Genomic DNA, 22,891 nt, shown 5'->3' on the forward strand with positions numbered 1-22,891 from the left:
CGGTCACCATAGCAACGCAGACAACAATCTCGCCTAGCTAGTAGCTAACGAAAAGAGGTAAAGATGAAAGGTTAAGATGAACATCAATAATTTGGAGATGAATGGATTTAAGAAAAATTACCCCTTTGTACATGAAATGCTGACATTGTGCTTTTTCTCCAGCCTGACAAGCCTATTGGCATGTTGGCATGACAAGCGACATAGGTTTGTCCTGTAATACTGTATCATAATGTAATGTGTATGATACGATAACATTTCTGATAGTATTTTCAGATCATCGGAATCGGCATTTTAACTTGCTAATAAAAAGCTTAAATATGAATTATCACATTTCTAGCATCTCTAATACAAACATAGCTCTGGCTCAATGTCCCGCCTGCAGCCTTACAGGATTGGTTGGAATAAGTATTATGCATCGAGTAGAACCAAGCAGAACTTCAGTATCTTCTCTCAATGTCCCGCCCACAGCTTTATGGATTGGCTGAAACTAGGACCACATGTCGTGTAGAACCAAGTGCTTCTGTCTTTGTTGTTTGTGCGAGAGATTTGTTGTTTTGTTGGTAGATTTTAGATCTCTGAGCAGTTTTTGTGTAGGGCACTGTTCACTATAGCCACACAGACATCGACTCACGCGTGCTGCTCAAAACCTGCATGAAGCTTCGTTTAGTTGGTGAGAGGAAAGTTAAGTTTACTGTGGATGGGAATGTGGAAGTTCCATCTGCTTTATTTTTCATCATGTTCAGATGTTTAGTGTTAGTATTTCATTATGTACCATTGATGTTTGTGTAGGAATCGCATTCCTTCAGATTTTTACACTATAAACATTATAAATAATATACAAGGTCGAATATCAGTCCCACATATCAGCTGTCGGCCTCCATGTGTACGGATCATCAGTATCAGCCCAGAAAAATCATATCGTTCGACCCCTAGTTTCTTCTGGGTGATTGAAGACTTGAGGCTCCCATATTTGCTATTTAGTACCAACAAACTGAAAGTTCACTCATACATTTCAAATTGTACTTCTACAAACGCGTACATGCACATACAGTGGGGGGGGAGCGTGGGGGTCCCTGGGCCTGCATGTTCTGATCAGTCTGTTAGTCTCGCAACTTTCCATTCAGAACCGTTCACTCAGAACCGTGAGCGCTCTGTGCCAGCTGTGTTGGGGGACACGGTGTGTGTGTGTGGCATGTGTGGTTGATGAGTGGGTTTAGCAGTAGTGGCAGCTCTAAGGTACAGTGAAGTGGAGCGTTCAGACTCAGCCAAATAAACCGCTTTATATTTAAATCTGTTCTGTTTATGTGAATCACATGGAGACACATGACCTCCTTCACCCCGTCCAAACCCTGCCTCACCCTGCTGATGGAAAGAGACAAGCAAATCACTCTCTTACTCTCACAGTCACAACCAGACATCCTTATGGATGTCCATCGAGTCCGATGATGACCGTCTTCTTGGTTTGTACGTTTTCTGATGGCAGGTTGGTGCAGGCACTTTAGGAGCATGTCTGTTCCCATGATGCTTCTGCTGATGTTAAGTACAGCTTTCTTCCATAAGCCGGGCCCCCTTGAGGCCGAGACTGCGAGATCTTCTGAAAGGATTCGTCTCGCATTTGATGTAGCACTGGCTTTGGTGTGGATTGAGGGTCATCAGTTCTAGTCCTGGACCCGACCAGTCCAGCACAGGTTGGGGATTTTCTACTAGAGGTTTGCACGGTACTGTTAAATTTGAAACATGTACACACGACTTTGAGACCTGGCTTGACCCGGCCTGACCGGTACTGTTAAATTTGAAACTCAACCCCATCTGAAACTTTGAGACCCAACCAGATCAGACTGGTACTGCTAAATTTGAAACCCGAACCTGACCCCTTGCTGGGACTTTGAGACCCGACTTGACCAGGCCTGACTGGTACTGCTAGATTTGAAACCTGCACCTGACTTGTCCACACGACATTGAGACCTGACCTGACTCGGCCTGATTGGTATTGCTAAATTTGAAAAACCTGCACCAACAGCTTTAAGACCCAACTCGACTAGGTCTAACTGGTACTGTGAAATACTGTGAGACTCCAAAACTTTAAGACTCGACCCGACTGGTACCGGTAAGTTTGAATCCCAAACCTCAACTTTACCCAGTACTTAGTTTTCTTTGGGCACTATTTTGCCTCACAATGCTTTGCATGTATCCCTCCACCATGAATGAATTTTAAAAAATGTTTTAGCTGAAAACTCTCATAAAACAGTGTCTCAGACATCTGTAGTAACTTTCTGTGAGGGAGCTTTTAGAGGTGGACGTCTGGTTCCTATCACCACCACTGTGAACAATTCTGACTCAGTAAGTTTCTCTAGAACAGGGAGTTTCACACCAAACCAGTCTGACTGACTTTCATCTCAGTTAACAATTAATTATGCAGAATTTCCCCCATTCTACGTTATTTTTTATTCAAAATACACATGCCTTATTAATTATTATGCCCTATTAAGCTACTAAGACTGTTTTAGATATTTGCACATTGTACTGACCACGCCATGCCTATTAACTAAAATTTACGCCAAATACTCTGCAAAAAAGCAAACGTTTAATTAATAATTTTTCTTTTTTTTAAAAAACAAAGCACGTAGCACTTTTGAATCTAATGTTGGTGCTCCTGAGTGTGGGAGATACAGAGACTATACAAGCACTTAGCGCTGCGCTAAGGTAAAGCTCTTAGAGCGTTCCTAAATTAGCGCTGATTGAGTTTACGCCTCCATCCTTTTAACGAAACAACAGCGGGAAAACGCAACCGGCGCGAAGCAAGAAAATAAAGGGCTGCTTTAGCTTGTTAGGATGCTGCGACGCGCGCATTCACTTCTGCTTTGTTAGGACGGCTCTTTGCTTTGTGCGCTTCTAATAAAGCAGGCATTCTCACAGAGAAACATGTTTGATTTTTCATTTAAACTCAATGGATTCCTGCCCTGTTCGCTTGAAGCCCAGCGATACCATCACACACACACACACACACACACACACGCGCGGTAACAACCACACATACGCGCTCTCTCTCTAATGAGCGGGATAGAGCGAGCGCTGCTTAGACCCTCTATTTGCAGAAGAGGAAGTGAGACCCTTTTTTATACTCCAATCATTTCCTGTTAATTGGCCGCCGTGGCGAAGGCTTTTACCTCGAGGGCTGCTACATTCATTTATTCTCTATTTGCTCCTCAATAGAGCCTAATGTGCCGGGTTTGGACCTCCGAATGAGCACTTGCGAGACCCCTGTGTAGTGTACGTGTGGTGCTTTAGCCCCTCACGCTCGTGCTCTTTGCTATTGTTGAGTAAAAGCTTGAAGTGGCTGCTGTGTGTTTTTGTGAGAGGGCCAGAGAAATACTGTGTTTTCATTCAGCACTCATTAAGCTGCATATTCACGAAAGAGAAGTTGTTTAACCCGTTAAGGACTGAACGAAGCACTAGAAGTGGCCGTCTGGACGTATCTGGCTCCTTTTAGCTGTAAAGCAGTGATGCAGCACACTTTCTACAAGAGTTTAATATCTTTTGCAAATGTCAAAGATGAAAAATAAAAAAAATGAAGTATTTTTCGCAATTTTAATGGCAAAACCAACAAAAAACATATAGAATTAAACAAATTGAGCGAATAATCCGAACAGTAAAACACTTCATGGACTTGTAAAAGTCACCTGAAGCCAAGCATTAATTCTCTATTACATTTCATCTCATATTTTTGTTGTTTAATAAACATCCATTGCATATATTCACTTAAAATTAAGACGCAAAATGGCCTGGTTTTGGTTCAATCCTCTCAGCAAACCGTCATCAACTTCCCAAGATTATGAGGGACACAACTTCGAAATCCTCCCTGAATTTAGAGCCTGGTTTCAAGTTAGCAGATTGGCTAGGCCACGCAAGCACCTCCACCTTTTTTGCAAAACCAGCCTCGAGTTATTTTGTATGTATGTTTGTTGTCTTGTTGAAACGTCCGTCTTCTCCACAAATTCATTTCTTGGTCGAGGAGATAAAATTCTCCTCTAATGTCTCCTCGTACGTCACTCCATTCCGGTGTCCTTCGACAGGAATGTTTGCAGAGAAGCAGCCCCATATCGTGATGCTCCCACCATCATGCTTCACTGTAGGTGTTCCTGGGATCATATGCGTAACCCTTCTTCCTCCAAGAAGGAGTTAAGCATGGGATGTAGGAGTGGAGATGATTGTGGTGCAGTTCATTGCTTATTGTTCTTTGTGTTACTGATGTTCCTGCTGCTTTCAGGTCACCCTGCAGCTCTTTTTTAGTGACGGCTGGCTTCTTTCTTTCTTTCCTGATCAGTAGTCTGAGAGCATGCTGTGAAATCTTGTGTGGTGCATTTGACAGGGATGTTTAAGGTCATTGTTGGGGCTTGGTAGCTTTTTCTATTTGATTGTTGTTTAGTAATGTTCCCCCTGAGAGTTTTTGGAGGCTCCTTCACCGTCACCATGATTGCTGCTGGTTGAGGGAAATCTTCTCAACCAAAGGCAGCGTCTTTTTTTGTATCATACCTATATCTTCAGGATTCACGCGTTTCTCTCAGACCGTGTGGAGTTGATAGACTTCATTGTGTGGTTTCTGACACTGTATGACGTAGTGTTGTCTTTCATTGTAGACTAAAGTGCGTTGTGTAGTTGATAACAGCATCTTGCAGACTCTGTGACTTGATTTTATTCCCTGAACTGCTTCCTTCAAACAGCAGAATCCACATGAACCTTCCAAATATTTTCTTTGACTCCCACAGGAAAGCTGGTGGGAATGAATGAATCCTCGGCAACCATCACCATGGCGCCTGAGACAGTCTCCACCCAGCCGGTCAGTAAGAAGGTGGTGTCTGTGGCCAATGTGGGTGTGGTTCCATCAGGACAGGACAATGTGCACAGGTATTATTATTATTGTTATTATTAATAGTAGTAGTATTAAGCACTGTCAGGTTGGTTTTGCCTCCTGGTGATCATAAGGAGAGTCTTTCACTAGAATGTCCTGTTAGGCTTCTTATTGGCTGGTTCATGATCCCTCTGATGGTCTCCATCCATCTCTCCTGTTCTTCTATTGCCTTCAATTCCAGGCATAACTGTCTTTTCCAGTGAGTTGGTTCTTCTTGTAATACGTCCAACATAACAGTTTGTTTCTGTGGGCTTCAAGTGAGAATTGAGGCCTGATTTGGTCAACGGTCTGTTTGTTTTCCTTTGCCGTCTGTCTACTTTATCATTCAGACCATCTTTTCATTTCCCTCCGTTCATTTTCGGTCTGTTTTTCTCTCTCTCCAAAGCACACTCACTTTCAGCTCCTCAGTAAAAGGACTGCACATCTGTTCGTTTGTCTCTGTGCGTAAGCACTTTTCTCATACGAGCTCAGTTCAAACTTTAAAGCTGGAGTTTCAGGCTGCCTTTGAATAAATACTTGCTGACTGTGGAAAGAAGAGTACACTCAGACCTCCTTCACTCATCCACGTCGCAGTCTCTCTCTGACTCGCACTCATGTCCGTAGCTCTCCTCTCTCTTAGTCTTTGCTCCTCTCTCGTAGTTCGGATGGGAGCGATGCTCTAATTTGATTATAAAATATGAGTGAATATGAGGCAACCTTGAGCGGAGTGAGCGTCTCCGTCACAAGGGCGCCGGGAGCGCTCGCCAAGAGAGTGGAAATCAATCGAATCGCGCCCATGAAAAGCCCCACCGCAAAATGCCCATATTTCATTTGGAATAAGCAATAGGACAAATGAGAAGGTCCCATCAATCACAGCTCACATTCCCTGGCCGCGTCCCGCAGAGCTGGGCTCAGCGTGATGACTGTATGTGTCGGAATGTGGAGATGGACGCCAGGGGCTGACTACCTTTGCGAAACGTTTTCATGAAAATAAGCACGTTTTTCTTATTGGTTTCTATGTAATGTTGCAGTTAAACATTCCAAGAAAGTTGGTGCAGTGAATGAAACAAAGTAACAGAAAGCATTTAATCTGTATTTAAACAGCAGTACAAAGACATGAGATATGTAATGTTTTATCTTATCTAACTTACATTTTATATATATGCTCATTCTGAAGTCCGAGTCCTTTATGAGCAAGGATGAGTCGAGGCTCGACACTTGGACAACAGTTGTGTCTAGAATCAGCGATTGCAAGTATTTTAGGTTTTTCATCCTCTACAGTGCAAAATATCATGGAACGATTTAAGGACTCTGGATAAATCTCTGTGCGTAAAAAACAAAAAAACAGGAATACGCTGAAAAAACATTGTCAATAAAAAACATCTGTCGCTGCATCTACAACTAAGTTAATACTGTACTGTGCACAACAGAAGTCATATGTTACCAACGTCCAGAAACACCGCCAACTTCTCTGGGCTTGAGCTGATCTGAAATTGACTCATGCTCGGTGGAAATGTGTGGTCCAACAAGTCAACCTCAGATTGTTTATGGAAATAATGACATTGGGTGGTCCTGGCCAAAGAAGAAAAGAACCACCCTGATTGTTATCAGTGTAAAGTTGTAAAGCCAGGCTCTGTCATCATATGGGGTAACTTGAGCATCTGTGAAAGCACCATTAACTCTAAAAGATATATGCACATTTTAAGGTAGCATATGCTGCCTATAGAATGTCTTTTTCAGGGACGTCCAAACAGTATTGTGAAGCTTTAGTTTGCAGTAGCTTAATATATTTATCATTAAGACGGTTACATACAACACAAAAAGCCACAAGTTTTTGCTGTATCTTGTTGGCTACACTTCATTTTAGAAATTTGGACTACTTCAGCTTGTTCGCTGGTTGAACAAATGGATGGACCTATGGATAAACGGACAGACGGAGCTTGATAGCTCAGTAATGCTTGCTAGGTTAGCTTTCGCTTGGTGGCTAGCTTTCTCTTTCTCTTTGTGTTATCTCTCTGACTTTTCTCTGACTCGAATACTGCTTACACAACAGGATACTGCTTACACAAGATTAGGACCACCATGTTTACATGGCCCGGAGAGGATTTTTTGTTATACATGGAAAAACAAGAATTTTGTTTGCCTGTTTGTACACTGTCAGAAAAACATTACTCTCCAGGCAAATTTAGACCCCCAGGGTACAATGTAAATACAACTTGTGTAACTTAAGCTGCTTTTCCACTGCATAGTACTGCCTTGACTCAACTCTACTCACTATTTGTGGTTTTCCACTAGGCAAATCTGGTACCTGGTACTATTTTTGCTACCACCTCCTTCGAGGTTCCAAGCTAGCTGAGCCGATACCAAAAGGTGACATAAAAGCCCTACAGACTACTTACTGATTGGTCGGAGAAAATCGCTTACACACACGTTAACGTTACCTATCAGGTTACCGTACCTTCTTTCATCGCCTTTGAGCACCAGAATCATGTCCTCATCTGAACTAATGTAGTTTTTCTCAAACACTCCTGTTTTTTCAGCAGTATTTTCTCTTGTTGCCGTCAGCCTCTTCTGAATAAAAATTTATCTCCAAGTCTCGGCAGTTCAATGCAGCGTCGCTGCGATCGCCAGCTACATTGAGGGGGCGCTATATCTGCAGTGGAAAACTAAGTAGCTAGTACCAAAAGTGTGTAAAGTCGAGTCAAGCCGTACCATGCAGTGGAAAAGCGGCTTGAAACGGGCTTTAAAGGTCCGTTCACTTTACCAGTAGTAAGGTGTATATTTTGTACCTTTTTCGTAACGCAAAATGTTTAAATACAAAAGTAAAATAAAATAAATAGAACACAATAAAGTCCCTGGAATCACGACAGGGTGTGTAGAGCAAATGCAACCCCTGCAATCCCTAAGTAAAGGTACTGAAGACGTACCAGTGAGGGTTCCGCTACAGCATTTGACTGCATTTGTAGCCTAAAGGAGCAGTTTTTTTTCAGCTTTTGATCACTTTGATCTTTATGATGTCTCTGGGTTACAGACACATCCACACGCTCAGGTGAGGGTCAGTTCTTGTGATTGAGGTGATTTAACGTAGGACTAAACAGACACACATGCAGACCGCTCCATAGACGAATTTCAGGACTCAGTGACTGTCGCCTGTAATTGTCTGTTACTGACGAGTGGGTCAGTTTCTCTCACACAAATCAGGAAAACAGTCACACTGTGGGTCAGTTCCTGTGTCCAGCAGCAGGGGGCAGTGCAGTGTCTGCTAAGACTGTCAGCAGCGCCGCTAAAAAAGCTCAGATTGATGGTGGAAATGGGAGTGTGTCATAAATCAACATGGAATACAGCGCAGCTGTAGCTCTAACTCACTGACACCACTGTAATCGCTCCTGTTCTGAGCTTTTTCCCAGGATTTTGCATGCGTTCGCGCGTCTTGATCTCAATCTTGTATTTTCGTGCTGATTTGTGTGTCTGAGAGCAAATTGTCGCTGTCATATCAAAACCTCCTAACTTCATCTTATTCTGGTATATATATTAATTTGTTTCACATCGTTTAAAGATGCCTCCCTTTACACTTTATAAACCAGAGGTCTGCAAATCAGGACCTTGAACCCCATTTTTGGTCCTGGACCGGCGGTTTTGCAAAGGTTTGTACTTAAGTTTGTGCGTAAAGTCTTGAAGTCCTTACTAAATTTGGTTGCACCACAGTTCATTAACTCGTGTCTTACTTGGTAACAACTAACTAATGTGTACGTCGCTTCAGCATGTTCATAGCCTGCTTCCATGGAAACAAGGATGCTGTGTGCTCTGACTTTTTGGAAAAAAAAAAAAATATCCAATATAGAAGAGAACAGTGTGTACAAGTTCAAAAGCTTCTGTTTTACAGTTGATTTCAATAAAACAGGCACAGACGATGATTATTTGTGTATATTTTTATTTTTCTTCACAAATGTGTAAAACTAGTACAGCAGCTGCTTCAGTTTAGATGTTTGTGTGGTTCAATCTGTTTTTATTTAGGAGTATGTAACCCTGAACTTGCGTACAGATGGTGAAGCCGCTCCCGGCTAGTTACAACACTTGGTTGCCTACTACATCCACAGTTCAGTTAACTACCTTTAATTAGAAAATCTAGAACTGGAAACTGAATTCAAGACATCCCTGAATGTTTCATGGTCAAGGGACCAATGAAAATGGACCAAAATAGCTTAAAATGTTAATTTGCTAAAGTTGAGAATGTTTTCTCCTGCTCTTATGAAGTTGGTATTTCTGGAATAAGATGTTTTTTGTTATGGCAATGACAAAACGATTTAAAGTTAACCTGAATCGAAAATGACCTTTTTATTTACTTTTAAATTTCTTTCTGTTTGTTTCTGCTCATAATTTTTAAGGACTAAATTCTTGTTTTCCTGTTATCTGTCAAATTTAGCCCCACCTCTAAAACGTCTGATTTTTGATGACATCACCGTGAACCAGCAGACAGGGCAAAATATTAGCCAGTAATACGATGTTTCGCCACACGCTCCTATTGTGGAGGAAAAAGATGCTCAGCTAGCTCAGAGACCCTCCCTGATGACTCGCAAGCACATCAACATATGTTTTCCGCTTCAAGTTGGCTTTAATAGATTTTTAACATTTTTAGGGATGCAGCGATACAGGAGTTCATGATGATATTCAGTGTTTTTCATGCATATCCAGCAATGCTGATACATAAGCATTTATAAAATGTGGACGTTGGGACTTAAACCTGGATTGGCATGACAAAAAGTGTACATTTATTTCTGTAGGGGGTTACAAGTGCAGTAAAATCAATGAAATGTGGATATTTTAGTGCAGTAATCCAGCATCAGTTTAATAAACACATCATAAATATCAGTCTGACCTATCAGCCAATCTGCCCCCCCCTGCAAAAAACCTCCTTATAAGCAATCACAGTGGTATTTTAATACAAACGTTTAGATTATGTTTAGAAGATATGCTGATTTTCCCATATGCTCCCTGCATGGTGGAGTAGAATCATCATTTTTCATTTCTGTGTTGCTGACATTTCCTGGCGTTTGTGTTACCATCCAGCCTCCCAGCTCTGTGTGCGCGTGTGTGTGTGTGTGTGTGTGTTAAGATGTCCTTCGTTTCAGAGGGACAGAAGGACAGCTGGTCATCTGTGGAGATTAACCTCCATTATGACAGAGGACTCTCTCTCACTCTCCCTCACTCACATGCAACTTCATCCACACCGATAATGATCATTTCATAAAACCGATACTCAGGCAGATTGTAAATGAATGTACAGTGTGTTTCAGTGAGTAACACGATCAGGTACTATCGCTGTGGCATCTCTACTACTAGCCACCCTGTTCACGGCCTCTGCAGGCAGGTTTTGGGGTTAGAAAAGGTCTTGAGGTTCCTCAGTCCAGTCAAAAAGACGGAGGAGGTAGAGCTTAAAATATCTGTGCGAACTCAACAGGTCATTATTCACGTCAGGTAGATCAAGATCGGACATTTTCTCAAAAGTCTCTTAGCCTGCAGTCTGCAGTCGGGCTCAGACAGAACTTTGTCTGGTTGGGCCAAAATGTTGCTGGGTTCAAATGGAATGTTGTCGCACTACAGTCAGGTTCTGACTGAATTTTTATTGCTACGGTCAGGTTTGGATGGAATTTTTACCTCTGATCGGGTTTGGACAGAATTTCTTCGGGCTGCAGTCAGGTTTGTTTGGAATTTTGTCGGGCTACATTTGGGTTCGGATGGAATTTTGTAGGGTTTCAGTCGGGTTGCGACAGGTTCAGACAGAATTTTTACCTCTATGTTTGGGTTCGGGCAGAATTTTTACCTCTGTTTGGGTTCGGGCAGAATTTTTACCTCTGTGCTCAGGTTTGGACAGAATTTTTACCTCTGTGGTCAGAATGTTTAGCTTGATGTTTGGGTTTGGACAGAATTCTTACCTCTCGAAGAATTTTTCGGGCTACGGTCAGTTTCAGGTGAAATTTTGTCGGGCTACATTTGGGTTCGGACGTAATTTTGCTAGGTTTAAATGGAATTTGTATGGCTACTGTTGGGTTCAGACTGAACTTTGTGGGGCTACAGCTGGGTTTGGACAGACGCTACGGTCAGGTTCAAATGGAATGTTGTCCGCTATTGTTAGGTTGTAACTGAATTTTGTCGGGCTACGTTCAAGTTTGGACGGACTTTTGTTGGGCTACAGTTGTAGTTTTTCCTAAATGCAGTCTGGTTTGGACAGAATTTTGATCAATCAGGCTCAGAAGAAATTGTCTTTTTCTAACTATTGGTTTAAAACTACCACAAACCGTTATTTTCAGTGCCCTTAAGTTGCTTGTAAATAAAAGTGAATGTTATTGATTAAGCCAGTCAAGGCCCTGATCTGTTGTTAAGACTCTTTTTTGCAAACGCTAAATGTTGCTTTCTGTAAGCTTTGGCTGAGGTATTTAAGAGATTAAGCAAATTCATCAAGAGAAATTTCACTGAATCAGTGCCCAAAATCGCAATAGAGCTACAGTTAATGCTAATGTTGCAGAAGGTGTTTACGCTCAGTGTTGCATTTGTCTATAAATATATACAGTAAAAATATATATTGCCTAATTTTCCAAATTTTCTCACTGCCCCCTGTAAGTCTGTGTACCTTTATAGGAATGCATCTTTTTCTGAAGTACTGAAAGTGCAAAAAAAAAATTCTCATGTGTGGTTAAGTTTATTTTACTGTAGCATTTTTGGATTGTAAGAGCTTACAGATGTGTGTGTGTGTGTGCGTGTGTGCGTGTTTGGTGTTGCTGGTGCACATGCTGCTTTCTGCAGTCTGCTATTAACAGTTTGAGAAAGCACAGTGGAGAATACCAATGACCCAGTTACTGCCACCCGCCCCAACGCTACACACCAGCCGTGTGTGTGTGTGTGTGTGTGTGTGCTGGTGCAGGTCACAGTCGGTGCAGGGATAAGAGTGTTTGGGGTATTACTCACTCTCAGTGCCTGAGGGCTACATTGAGTAGGTTTGTAACTAAAGGGTTTATTTAGGACTAAATCCCATTAACAGAGCAGAGAGAGGGCGGAGCAGGACATCCCCTCTCACTGACCCCCACCGGCACCGTACATCTGTGTGTGTGTGTATGTGTGTTGAAGGATAATTATATACTGGCTTTGTAGGAGGATGTAATTATATATAAATATAATTGTGTGTGTGTGTGTGTGTGTGTGTGTGTGTGTATGTGTATATATATATATATATATATATATATATATATATATATATATGTATATATATATATCACTGAAAAAACATTCGCTATAGAGGTATGTAATGCACAATTACTGTTTACTGACTGAATTTAACATACTAAAAACATAAAATGTGGTCTGTGCAGAAGTTGTGCTATATTTTATATTTAATGTTTTATTTTTTTGAGCATACTAAACTTAACAGTTAAACAGATACTAAAATTTGCAGAAAATGTTGTATTTAATGGTATGGATTAAATGTAATTTGACCAGGAGTGCAAACTTTTGTACCAGAGAGAGAGAGAGAGAGTGTGTGTGTGTGTGTGTGTGCGCACATATACACTTATTTACGTCATCAATGTAGAAACTGCATGTTTAAAGCAATAACTTCATTGTGAAAGAAAAAACAAGTACATTTGGACAATTTTTAATTTATTGGTCCATTTATCATTGGCATTTTAATGCAGTGTAACAGCAGGTGAAAAATAAATACCAATCAGATAAATAGCAATTTAAAATATAACCAAGTGCCTATATGTGTGTGTGAGTACATGTATTGTGAGTTTTTCTGTTTATTTATGTATATATATATATATATATATATATGCATGCATGCTTCAAAATGATTTGGAATAAACACTTGATTAATTGTGTTTCACAATATACATTTTGCTACCACAGCGACGGTTCATACTGGTTAAAGATGTGTGCAGTTTTTATAAACAGGATTTTTCCTCTGAACAGTTTATTTTTGGAGAGGGCTTATTTTATTAGAGTCACTGGAGTGAAAATGGGACCCTATAAGGTCAGTAACACCTGTGCGTGTTCTAGATGAGCTCTGTCCAGTTGGTTAGCTGTCTGTGGTGATGGCTTATGTGGACAGCATTGTGTCTCGCTGTCACTGCTAAACTGGCCTGTTCGGTGGGATTTGGGGGGGGTTAGAGAGCAGCTCATTGTAGTGAGGAGTGGGAGGTGTGTGTGCTTGTCACTGTTAAATGGGGGACCTGTGTGTGTGTGTGTGTGTGTGTGTGCGTGTGCGCTAAACGGTTCATTGTTACAATGTCGAGTGTGTAAATGGAGGCAGATGGCAGCGTTTCAGGCACGTGGGTCTCCTGCTGGGTGGGAGTGAGAGAGGAGAGAGAAACGACGGAGGGGGGCGTGCAGGGTCATGGCACCAGCTGAAAGGGGAATTCCACCCGTTTTTCTAAATTCCCCCATAATTTAGCAGATGAGATGTAAACAGTGATTCAAAGCGGTTTGGTGTGAAATGGTTCAGATGTCTTTACAGTGGTGGTGATAGGAACCAGGGGTCGCCATGACTACAACACAAATATAGACATTTTATTTACTATCCAGAACCACCAGTGAACCTACACGAGTCTTCTGAGTTTATATGGAATGTTGATGATGGGAAAACAGTGGAAAATCTAAAAAGAATAAATGTTCTTTGCTTTTCAACAACCTGCAACACTCATAAATGGATTTTAAAAATAATTCTAAATGTCTAAAGTCATCAGACAGTGAATTCATAACCATGTCATGTAGTAACTTTCTGTGAGGGAGCTTTTAGAGGTGGACGTCTGGTTCCTATCACCACCACTGTGAACAGTTCTGAGTTTCTCTAGAACAGAGCGTTTCACACCAAACCACTCTGAACGACTCTGTTTACAACTTAATCATTTAATTGTGTAGAAATTTTGAAAAATTGGCAGAGTTCCCCTTTGACTCTGCATGTGTGTCATTGCGCCGTGACGTTGCCAAGGTTACAAGACACTAAGAATTCTCCCACTGACCTACAAACAGACCAAACCACCACAAATACAAACTCAATGTCTCTCTCTCTCTCTCTCTCACTCTCTCTCTATTAGGTACTATAGAAGTAAATATACTTTCTCATATCTATTAACGAGTTTAACATGCACAGTTTTCTCCCTTTCTATGCACACACACACTCCCTAGAGGTGCTCTCTGACCCCTGAGCCTCTGCAGGCCAGGAGTGTGTGTGTGGGAGAGAGAGGGAGAGAGAGAGAGAGATTGACAGGCGGGAGACTCTCGGCCCCTAATAGCTTTTTAATCAACTGGCATAATAGACTAGGCATGCCTGCTCTCGGCACACACGCACCACATGCTCACCCTCGCCGCACTCCTACGCTACCATATGGGCAGCTGGATCTGCTGTTTTCCTCTGAGGGTGGTCTTTTTTTTAAGGCGTATTTGAATTATCTCAAACTCTGCGATTTTGCCTGCACCTACAGATGGGCTCTCGTATCTGGTTAGTATAGACGGATGGAGGGATAGATGGAGAGTCACTGCAGCAGCAGCAGAGCTCGACAAATCAAATACATACAGAAGAAAAAAGAGAGAGAAATTAACTGTTTTTACAAACGAGGGCCTGAAAGACCATCAATATAATATTTAGATATGGTGTTACTGGAGGTGTATGCAAACGTTTGGGCACTACTGGTCAAATGATATGTCCTTTATAGGGAACCTAGGAACAAACTTTCACTGATGTTTTCTTTTGTTTTGTTTTTTTTTGTTTTTTTTTTTTAAATAATAATTTTTTTCTTGCCTCTGTAAAGCAACCTTGGGTTTGAGAAAGGTGCTATGTAAATTTAAGTTGTTGTTGTTGTTGTTGTTGTTGTTGTTAATATTATTATTATTATTATTATTATTATTATTATTATTAGGGTCATTCTATGGAAACGTCCATTTTTGTGTCTCTAGCATTTACAGATATGTTACACTTGAAAACATGTTAGGGCTACAATTTATTTAGATTTTAAAATAAAAAAAAAGTTAAAAAAAAAAGTTATTTTAACAATTTCACCTTTTCAGCCATCAAATTAGCCATATTGGTTTTTAAATCAATCATATAGAATTCCAGGCATCACAGAAGAGCTCGTTCCCACAGTCGTCCCCATGTCGTCCCCATGTGTGAAGCCTGAGGCCATATTTTGAAGAAGAAAAACACATTTTTCTGCAATTTTAACTACAATAATCTATACATGACTATGGAATATAAAAAAGCTCATGGTGAGTCCACTGTGTCTTTCAGTTATCAGAGATTTTCTCATTTGGCTCATGATTTCATATGAAGCTTTTAGCTGAAGTCACTGGTGTGACTGACTTTATTCTGAGGTAACTGTGAAAAAATAGAACACAAATGGATTAAATTTCATATTTTAGTGGATATTCCATGATTGACAACATGTGGTTTGATGCTCTGTAGCAGCCTTTTTTGTAAAATGCATTGTTCATTAAAAATGTCTCTGGTGTGACCTTTATTATGTGTAACACCAGTGACTCCTATGGAGAGATAGAAAAGTGGACGCTTCTGTAGAATGACCCATTATAATGATGATAATAATAATAATAATAATTATCATTATCATTATTATTATTAGTCATATTTCTGCAAATATCAGTGAACAATTTCTGTTTATTTGCTGCGTTAAACATATTGGAAGAACAAAATATAAATTCAGGACTCCATGACTCAAATCCATGACTTTTGCACAGGACACATTTTGTTTTATTTATTTTTCCGTTATATTAAATTCAGTAAACGTTATAAGTAGTACACATTAAACTCTGTAAAGCAGGCATGTGGAACAGGGAACCTTCTGGGCTGCGGAGATCAGTGTTTACCCTCATCTAACACTCTGAATTCAGTTCAGGAAGGTCTTGCTAATTAGCTGATGAGCTGAATCAGGTGTCTTTAATGAGGCAGTGTGCTGAAGTGCCTTTTTTTCAATCCACAACAACTACTAACTGTCGATAGAAACGTTGTTGTTGTTATTACATGAAATTAAATAACTGTATTGTAAATTCATTCCACACATCCACTCGTCTCAGAGTGAATGCACTGCTTTCCCCACAGCCACGGAGGCTAAACAAGCAGAGATGCCTCAGAAACCATGGAACCACTTTAAACTCTCATACTGTAAGACGTGATCAGACGTTGTTATGGAGGCACAACAGTTTTAAGTTCACTTTATCCTCTCTAGCCTGTGATCCTTTGCTAGGCTGTGGACTGAAAGCCACATTCCATGGCTTGGAAATGATCCCAGTCCCGGCAGTCCAGGAGGAGAGGTTGCGCCAGACAGCGGGGTACCTGCTGGGCTGCTTCGAGGGTCCTCCTTACGTTCAGACGGCCTCCAAAAGCTCTTCTAATCTGCGTAGCGCTGCTGGGGATTGTCCTGCGGTCTGCGTGTTGCCCTCACTGCTGCTTGATTAAAAAAACAACTAAAATAACTTAATAAAATAAACAAAACTAAAACCAAGATCAGTAAAATGAGAATTGTCTTTGGCTACCATCTAATTATGCCATCCTGGACTCCTGACCGTCGCTGGAGATTAAACCTACGATCTTCCAGCGATAGGACCCAAGCTGGTTAGATGGTTGAGCCGCTCAGGAGGCCGGTATGAGTCAGAAATAAGTGACCACTACAGCTACTCAGAACGCAAGGTGAAATAAAACTAATGGATTGTAGACTTTGGCTCTTCTTACAGGACAGTGACCGGACTAAACTGACCGCTTACTGGAGGGTGCCGGAGTAGAAGCTGCACTGCTGAGAATGACTGTATTTATTGTTAATGTGATAAATTACATCACAGTACGCTTTTCTGAATATATCATGGATGTTGTCAGTGCTTTAAAAAGTTCTTATCTTATTAAAAAGATGGCATAATTGATCATGTTTAATAGGATTTGATGCAGCACAATGTGTGAAATGTTGAATACAAATCATTGGATTTGTTGTTTTTGTAGTATTTAAAAAAAAAACGTGGTGCTTTTTTCTGTTGTCAGTTATTAGATGTTAGAAAAAAATAAATTTTGTAATATACTTTGTTAAACGTTTTCTGAAATATCTTATTACATTTTGCCATAGTGCCCACCTCTAGTCTTCAGTTATTACAAAATAAGTGAAACATTTCAATTACAAATCTGTCATTAAGCCTAAAAACGGTGCCAAGAAAGCATGTTTAATTGTGTGGACGAGTGAGTTAGGCTGAATCTCAAATTGCTTCCAACCGCCTATTTAGTGCACTACGTAGGTCATGAAACTATGGCTTTTTTAGCGCATTATGTTGAATAGAATACCATTTATATTCAGCCATTAGCTGCACAGCTCCCTGCCTACCATTTAGAGCACTGTGTGCAAGCCATAGTTTCCTGACCTATGTAGTGCACTATGTAGGGAGTAGGGAGCCATTTGATATTCAGCCTTAGCCTTTTGAAACCTAGTATACTGATGTACTGCTTGTCTGTCTGCGTGCAGGTTCGCGGCTAAGCTGGTGAGTTCTGGGAGTCTGGTGTTGGTGTGTGTGGTACAGAAGGACTCCAGCGCTCAACTCACCGTCAACACAGAGAGGACCGTCGTGGGCTCCATGCTGCTTCGCGAGCTCCAGACAGCACTCAGCAGCAGCCCCTAGAGACATACCCCCAGTGTACACAAAGCTCTTTTACTGACAAACCCTCTACAGCACTCACACAAACCCATCTCGAGACCAGCGCACTGAAGACAAGACACTGCTACGGTCGACCAGTCTGTGTCATCATCTCCCTCACTCTGTCCCACCAGAACTTTTTACTTCCATCACAGAGCGCAGTACCCCCACACTGCCACTAGGAGGGAAGGAGAGGCCTTTACTGCGCTTTCATTACTAATGCTGAGCGAGGTCAAGGCCTGGGAAGCTGCGGAGCTTTGTTATTAATCAGTGTTTATTCCATTTCAAACCCAATTTCACTTTTTTTTGGGATGATGTTACTTTTAATCAGGCCCTTGATGTGAAGTGCCTTTTTCTTACATACGATTTAAAGTGCCCAAATATCCTCTGAGACGCAGGTTCTCATGAATACAATAAACAGCATTTTGAAACTGTTTAAAAGGCAAGATTGTCTGATTATTTTGCTTTTGTGTTGTCAAAATGCGGTTCCAAGGAAAATATGGTTGTGTGAATTTCCGAATCTAATTTTTAAAGTCATGTCACGCTGATATAGAAAACAAATCTCACTTTATGGGCAGATCATTTTATTTCAAGTTTATTTTTTAGAACAAAATTATCTGCCAGTTTGGCTTAATGAAAGAGCTCAAAACAAGTAAAAATGTCAGAAATAAGTCGAATAATCGCAAGTTTATTATTGAAAGTAGTGGTTTTTATGTTGGCCCAAAAAAATAGATCTAATTTCTCTCTCTCTCTCTCTCTCTCTCTCTCTCTCTCTCTCTCTCTCTCTATATATATATATATATATATATATATATATATATATGTATATATATATATGTATATATAATATAAAATATTTATTTATTATATAATTTATTTGTGTAATTATTAGGACAAAATAAAAAAAAATCACTAATCACTACTGCTGAAAAATTACTGATCACTATTTTATAAATGCAAAAAAAGAAAATTATAAATACAAAAAACAACTAAGAAAATTGCACACACATATATATATATATATATATATATATATATATATATATATATATATATATATATATATACACACACTATATTTATTTATTTTTATTTATTTTATTTTTTCAACCTTGAAACACCATAAACTATCATAGCAAACTAAAGCTACAAAAGCAATATTTGAACCCCTAACTCGCGTCTTTTTACCCTGTTTGCCCCACCAATCTTATTAGTACCTGATCAATGTGGCCTTGACGGAAAGTAACACAAACAATCTGCTCACTTATTCAGTACTGTGTCTACAGTAACTTCGAAGCGGTTAGGGTTAGGGTTAAGCTAACGTGGTCAGCATGAGCAGGAATACGACTGAAGCTCCTCCTGGTCTAGAGTTTCCTGTGAAGGTGATTTGTTAATTACAGAGGAGTAGGTAGCCTGTGTGCTCCTCTGTGCTGTACTGCTCTTTATTGAGCATTATGACACATAAACTCACACATTCTTTTAGACTACAGCTGTAACTCAGCGCACGCAGACGCGCACCATCGTCAAACAGGCTGGCGCTGACGTTTTTATGAGGGAGTAAGAGCCAGAGGGAGCTGGAGGAGACGTCTCTCTCCATCACTCTAACCGCAGGCTGTAAGAACGCCATTACACTGGAACGGCAGTAAACACTGATCACACACTCGCCGACTGCAGACTGTTTGGTTTAGTTGGCTGTGTTTAAATTAGCGGTGTAAAAGTTGGGGATGTGTAGTCAGTTAAGGTGCCAGTATTTGAAACTTTGCTACAAAACACAGGCGTGTTGCCAATGATGCGTTGTTAAGAAGGTCATTGAGAAGTGACTGTTATACTAACTAGGCTAACTAGCTGATATAAGCTCAGTCCAGACATGAGAAAAGACCCTGTGTAGAAGATAACGCTGCTGTACCGCAGTGCCCTCCAACCCCAGTCCTGGAGAGCTGCCTTCCTGCAGAGCTTACTTACCTCTAATACATCTGATCCAGCCAATCAGGGACTTGGGAAGAGGGTGATTAGCTGGAACAAGTGTGGTAAGTTGTGGTTGGAACTAGGTTCTGCAGAGACTACTGTACCGGTTAGCTCTGTAGCTCATTAGCTCATCTGAAGAGGCAGCTTCTCTTACTTATCCAATGTGTACCAAAACACAAACACCTACCAATTTTTAAAACGTATTTAATCTCCAGTGCACTATTAAAAAAGGGGCTCTTTAGTCAGTGAAATGGTTCTGTGTAGAACCCTGAACACTCAAAGGGCTTGTTCTTCACATTGTGAAAGAGCTCTTCGTGTTGATGGAGAATATGCTGTACAGGGTTCTGTATAGAACCTAAAAGGGTTGTTGTTTCAATATCAAGCTTGTAACAATAGAAGAGCCCTTTTTGGTGCTACATAGGACCATTTCTCCCTTGAAGAACCATCTTTTTTAAGTGTGTATGCTAACCTCCAGTGCACTACGCTAATTTTGACCTTGTTAGATTCAAGAGAAGACATGATTATCATTTTGCGTTCTACACAGCTGAGAACTGACTTTTCAAAATCGGAGCTTTGTACTTCCTACCTCAGCGTTCACATTGGGAAAGGCTGGGAAAAAATATTCTCATAGCAGTCTAGTGCTTCCTTAGGCATATACGAAGCTCTTAAAAGCTTTTAAACCAGAATAAAAGACTTGTTTACTAGGTGCCTAATTTATTTGGATGCAGATTATAGCAATTCACTGTTTATAAAGCACCAAAAAAAGACATTAAAGTGCACAGTTTGATCAAAACTTTAGAATAACTGCAAAGTTCTGTACAAGTGTCCCTGTGTTTAGTGATATCACACAAATAGCCTCTCAAAAGTCTGGTTTAAAAGCTTAAAACATGCTAATACTTCTTGTTCTGTGGACACCACCATTTTACGATGTCACAGAATTATAACTCTTCAGAAGCTCAAACTTTCCGAGTGGGAATTATGAGTGGGAAAGCTGCTCAAATGGGTTTTTCCTACTTGGAAGTCCAAGAAAATTCCTAGTTCCCATTTGGTCATGAACGCAGCTAGCTATAGCAAAAAGTCAAGCCCATCAAGTAGGAGAGAACAGGACGTTCCTTTATGAAATACTGTTTGTAGTCTTTCCGAAGCCGGAGAACAGTGCGCACTACCACTGAAATGAAGTATGTACTAGGTTTCAAATTCATCATAGAACCTGCTACCACAACAGCGTTGTGAGTCTAAACTAAAGCACAAACATTGTAGTTGTTGAACATGAGCTCTTCCTCTCTGGCTGTAGGTTTGGTTAATAAACAACCTTGATGAATTTTCCTTAAAGTATATTAAGTATCTAAGCACAGCTCTCATGAGGAGTAGTTGGCTGGTGAGCGTTCTAGAGTGAAATAAATTCTATGACTCTTCAAATCTTGTGCTAACGTTCAACAATCATGTACTCCTCTAAGCAGCTGGGTGTAGATCTGAATATGAAGCTAACTGATGCCTGCAAAGCTGGAGATGGCTTGAAAAAAGATAAAGCTCTTCTGAAATGTAATTAAGAAATGGCAGTTAAAGGGGAGCTGTGGAGATCTGGAAGATCAAGAAAACTTAAATAGAACTGCTTGTATGCTGAACAGAAAGGCAAAGCAAAACGCCCACATGACAGCAAAGGACTTGCAGGAAGGTTTAGCTGGCACAGGAGTGGTGGTGCAGTGCTGCTTACACAACCATCATCTGGAAGCATCATCAGAAGGAAGTTTGACTTGTGACTTCATCACAGAAGTCATCAGAAGTGTGCAGAACAGCATCTAGATAAAAGATTTCTATTTTGTGCTGCGGACTGATTGGCCACAATCACCAGTGGAATTTTGGAGGGAAAAAAAGCAGCATATGATGAAAGGAACACCGTGCCAACTGTTAAGCATGAGGGTGGAACTATTATGCTTTGAGGTTGTGTGGCAGCCAATGCACAGGTAGATGCAAGATTAGGTAAATAGATGGGTGAATGGATGGGCGAATGAATTCCTCAAATATAAAAATGCTCCTATCTGGCTACGAAACATGTTTCCAAGACTAAGTACTGACCTAGACAGATGTCCAAACCTTTGCACATGCCAAAATTACTGTTAACGCATTTTAAGTCTGAGGATTTTCAGTTCTTTTACAAAGTTCAGGGAAACGTGTCAACATTTTTGAGTGTGGCTATCGATGTTATGCTACAGAAACAGCAGGTAGAGAGTAAACTTAAGTTCCTTTAGTGTTCCTTTAACATACCGGCCCCTTATTTGCCTCCTTCTGCTCTGGATATCACAATACGCTAATGTAGTCCTACAATTAATGAAGATTAGATCCTTCAGTGTAATAGATGTCAGTGAACGAATTAGTTCATATCGCACTTCATTAGGATGTGCTACCAGTAAAGGACACTTGCCTCTGTTATGCTTGCTTCAGGTTATTTTATTGAAATATACTTCTGTCTTAATATTAGCCAGGATACGCCACTTACTTTGCTTATGTATAGCCACCGACTGCGCTTTTAGCCGCCCACCCCTACACCCCCCGCCAACCAGACTGCACTAACGCTCTATAAATCTGTCCCGGCGGCTTTCACACTCTCTTCGGGGCAGCGGCAGCACTCTTCCTTAAGTGCAGCTGTGATCGGCTGAATTATATCTAACTCCTCTAATAATGTCGCTGCCGCTGTTGCCTTGGGCCGCGCCTGCTGGGGCTTTTTTACGCCCATGAAATACACTAAGTACTGCGCGGCGGCTGAAAAGCCATAAAAACACGGCGCTCGAATAAATGATAAATGTGTTGAGGGCCTGCCCGCGGGAGAAGAACGCACGTTCTGCTGTGAACTCACAAAAGGCAGTCAAAAAAAAACACAGACGGTGATTTTTTATTTAAGGTTCCCGGTGTTTTGTAGTCTAGTCAGTGTCGTTTCACGCTTTGGTGGTGTGAAATCAGCTAATCCCATCGCCAAAGGTTTTCCAAAGGAGATCTAGCCTTGAGGGTCAGACTATATTCTGAGAGATATCCAGCGATTACAGGATTTGAGTCGAATCTGTACACCACCTCTGTTGCTTCATTAGCAGATCCAGCTGGCCTACACAGTGTTTAGAATGCAGAGATGCTAGCTTTAGTTAGCAGTACTAGGATTCATGTTTATTCATTTAGTGGACGCAGTTTTGTTGAAGACTTACGATATTTTCGAGTCGAAGGTTCATTGATAGAACGGACGTGGAAGATCTGTCAGCTTCTGAAACCCAAAAACAAAAGAGCTTTTTCTTTGGTTAATTGCATGCGAAGTATAGCTTATCTTGTTATTGTATTTGAATTTTTGGTGGTCCATAAAGAGCGAAGGTTTACTACAGG

The 22,891-nt window shown here is 40.8% G+C and overlaps 1 protein-coding gene across 3 annotated transcripts in view; it reads left to right on the forward strand.

Annotated features, from left to right (window-relative positions):
- The window catches only part of ap3b1a (adaptor related protein complex 3 subunit beta 1a), a 95,391-nt gene extending 77,395 nt beyond the window's left edge, over nucleotides 1-17,996 (forward strand). For all 3 annotated transcript variants that reach the window (XM_036587635.1, XM_036587634.1, XM_036587636.1), the window contains exons 26-27: nucleotides 4,767-4,905; nucleotides 17,392-17,996. In XM_036587635.1, the coding sequence (XP_036443528.1) occupies nucleotides 4,767-4,905; nucleotides 17,392-17,545 (293 nt within the window). In that variant the 3' untranslated portion in view covers nucleotides 17,546-17,996. The remainder of the gene's footprint in view (nucleotides 1-4,766; nucleotides 4,906-17,391) is intronic.
- Nucleotides 17,997-22,891: the final 4,895 nt, after the last annotated feature.

The sequence above is a fragment of the Colossoma macropomum genome, unplaced genomic scaffold (assembly GCF_904425465.1).
Source record: "Colossoma macropomum unplaced genomic scaffold, Colossoma_macropomum, whole genome shotgun sequence".
NCBI lineage: Eukaryota > Metazoa > Chordata > Actinopteri > Characiformes > Serrasalmidae > Colossoma > Colossoma macropomum.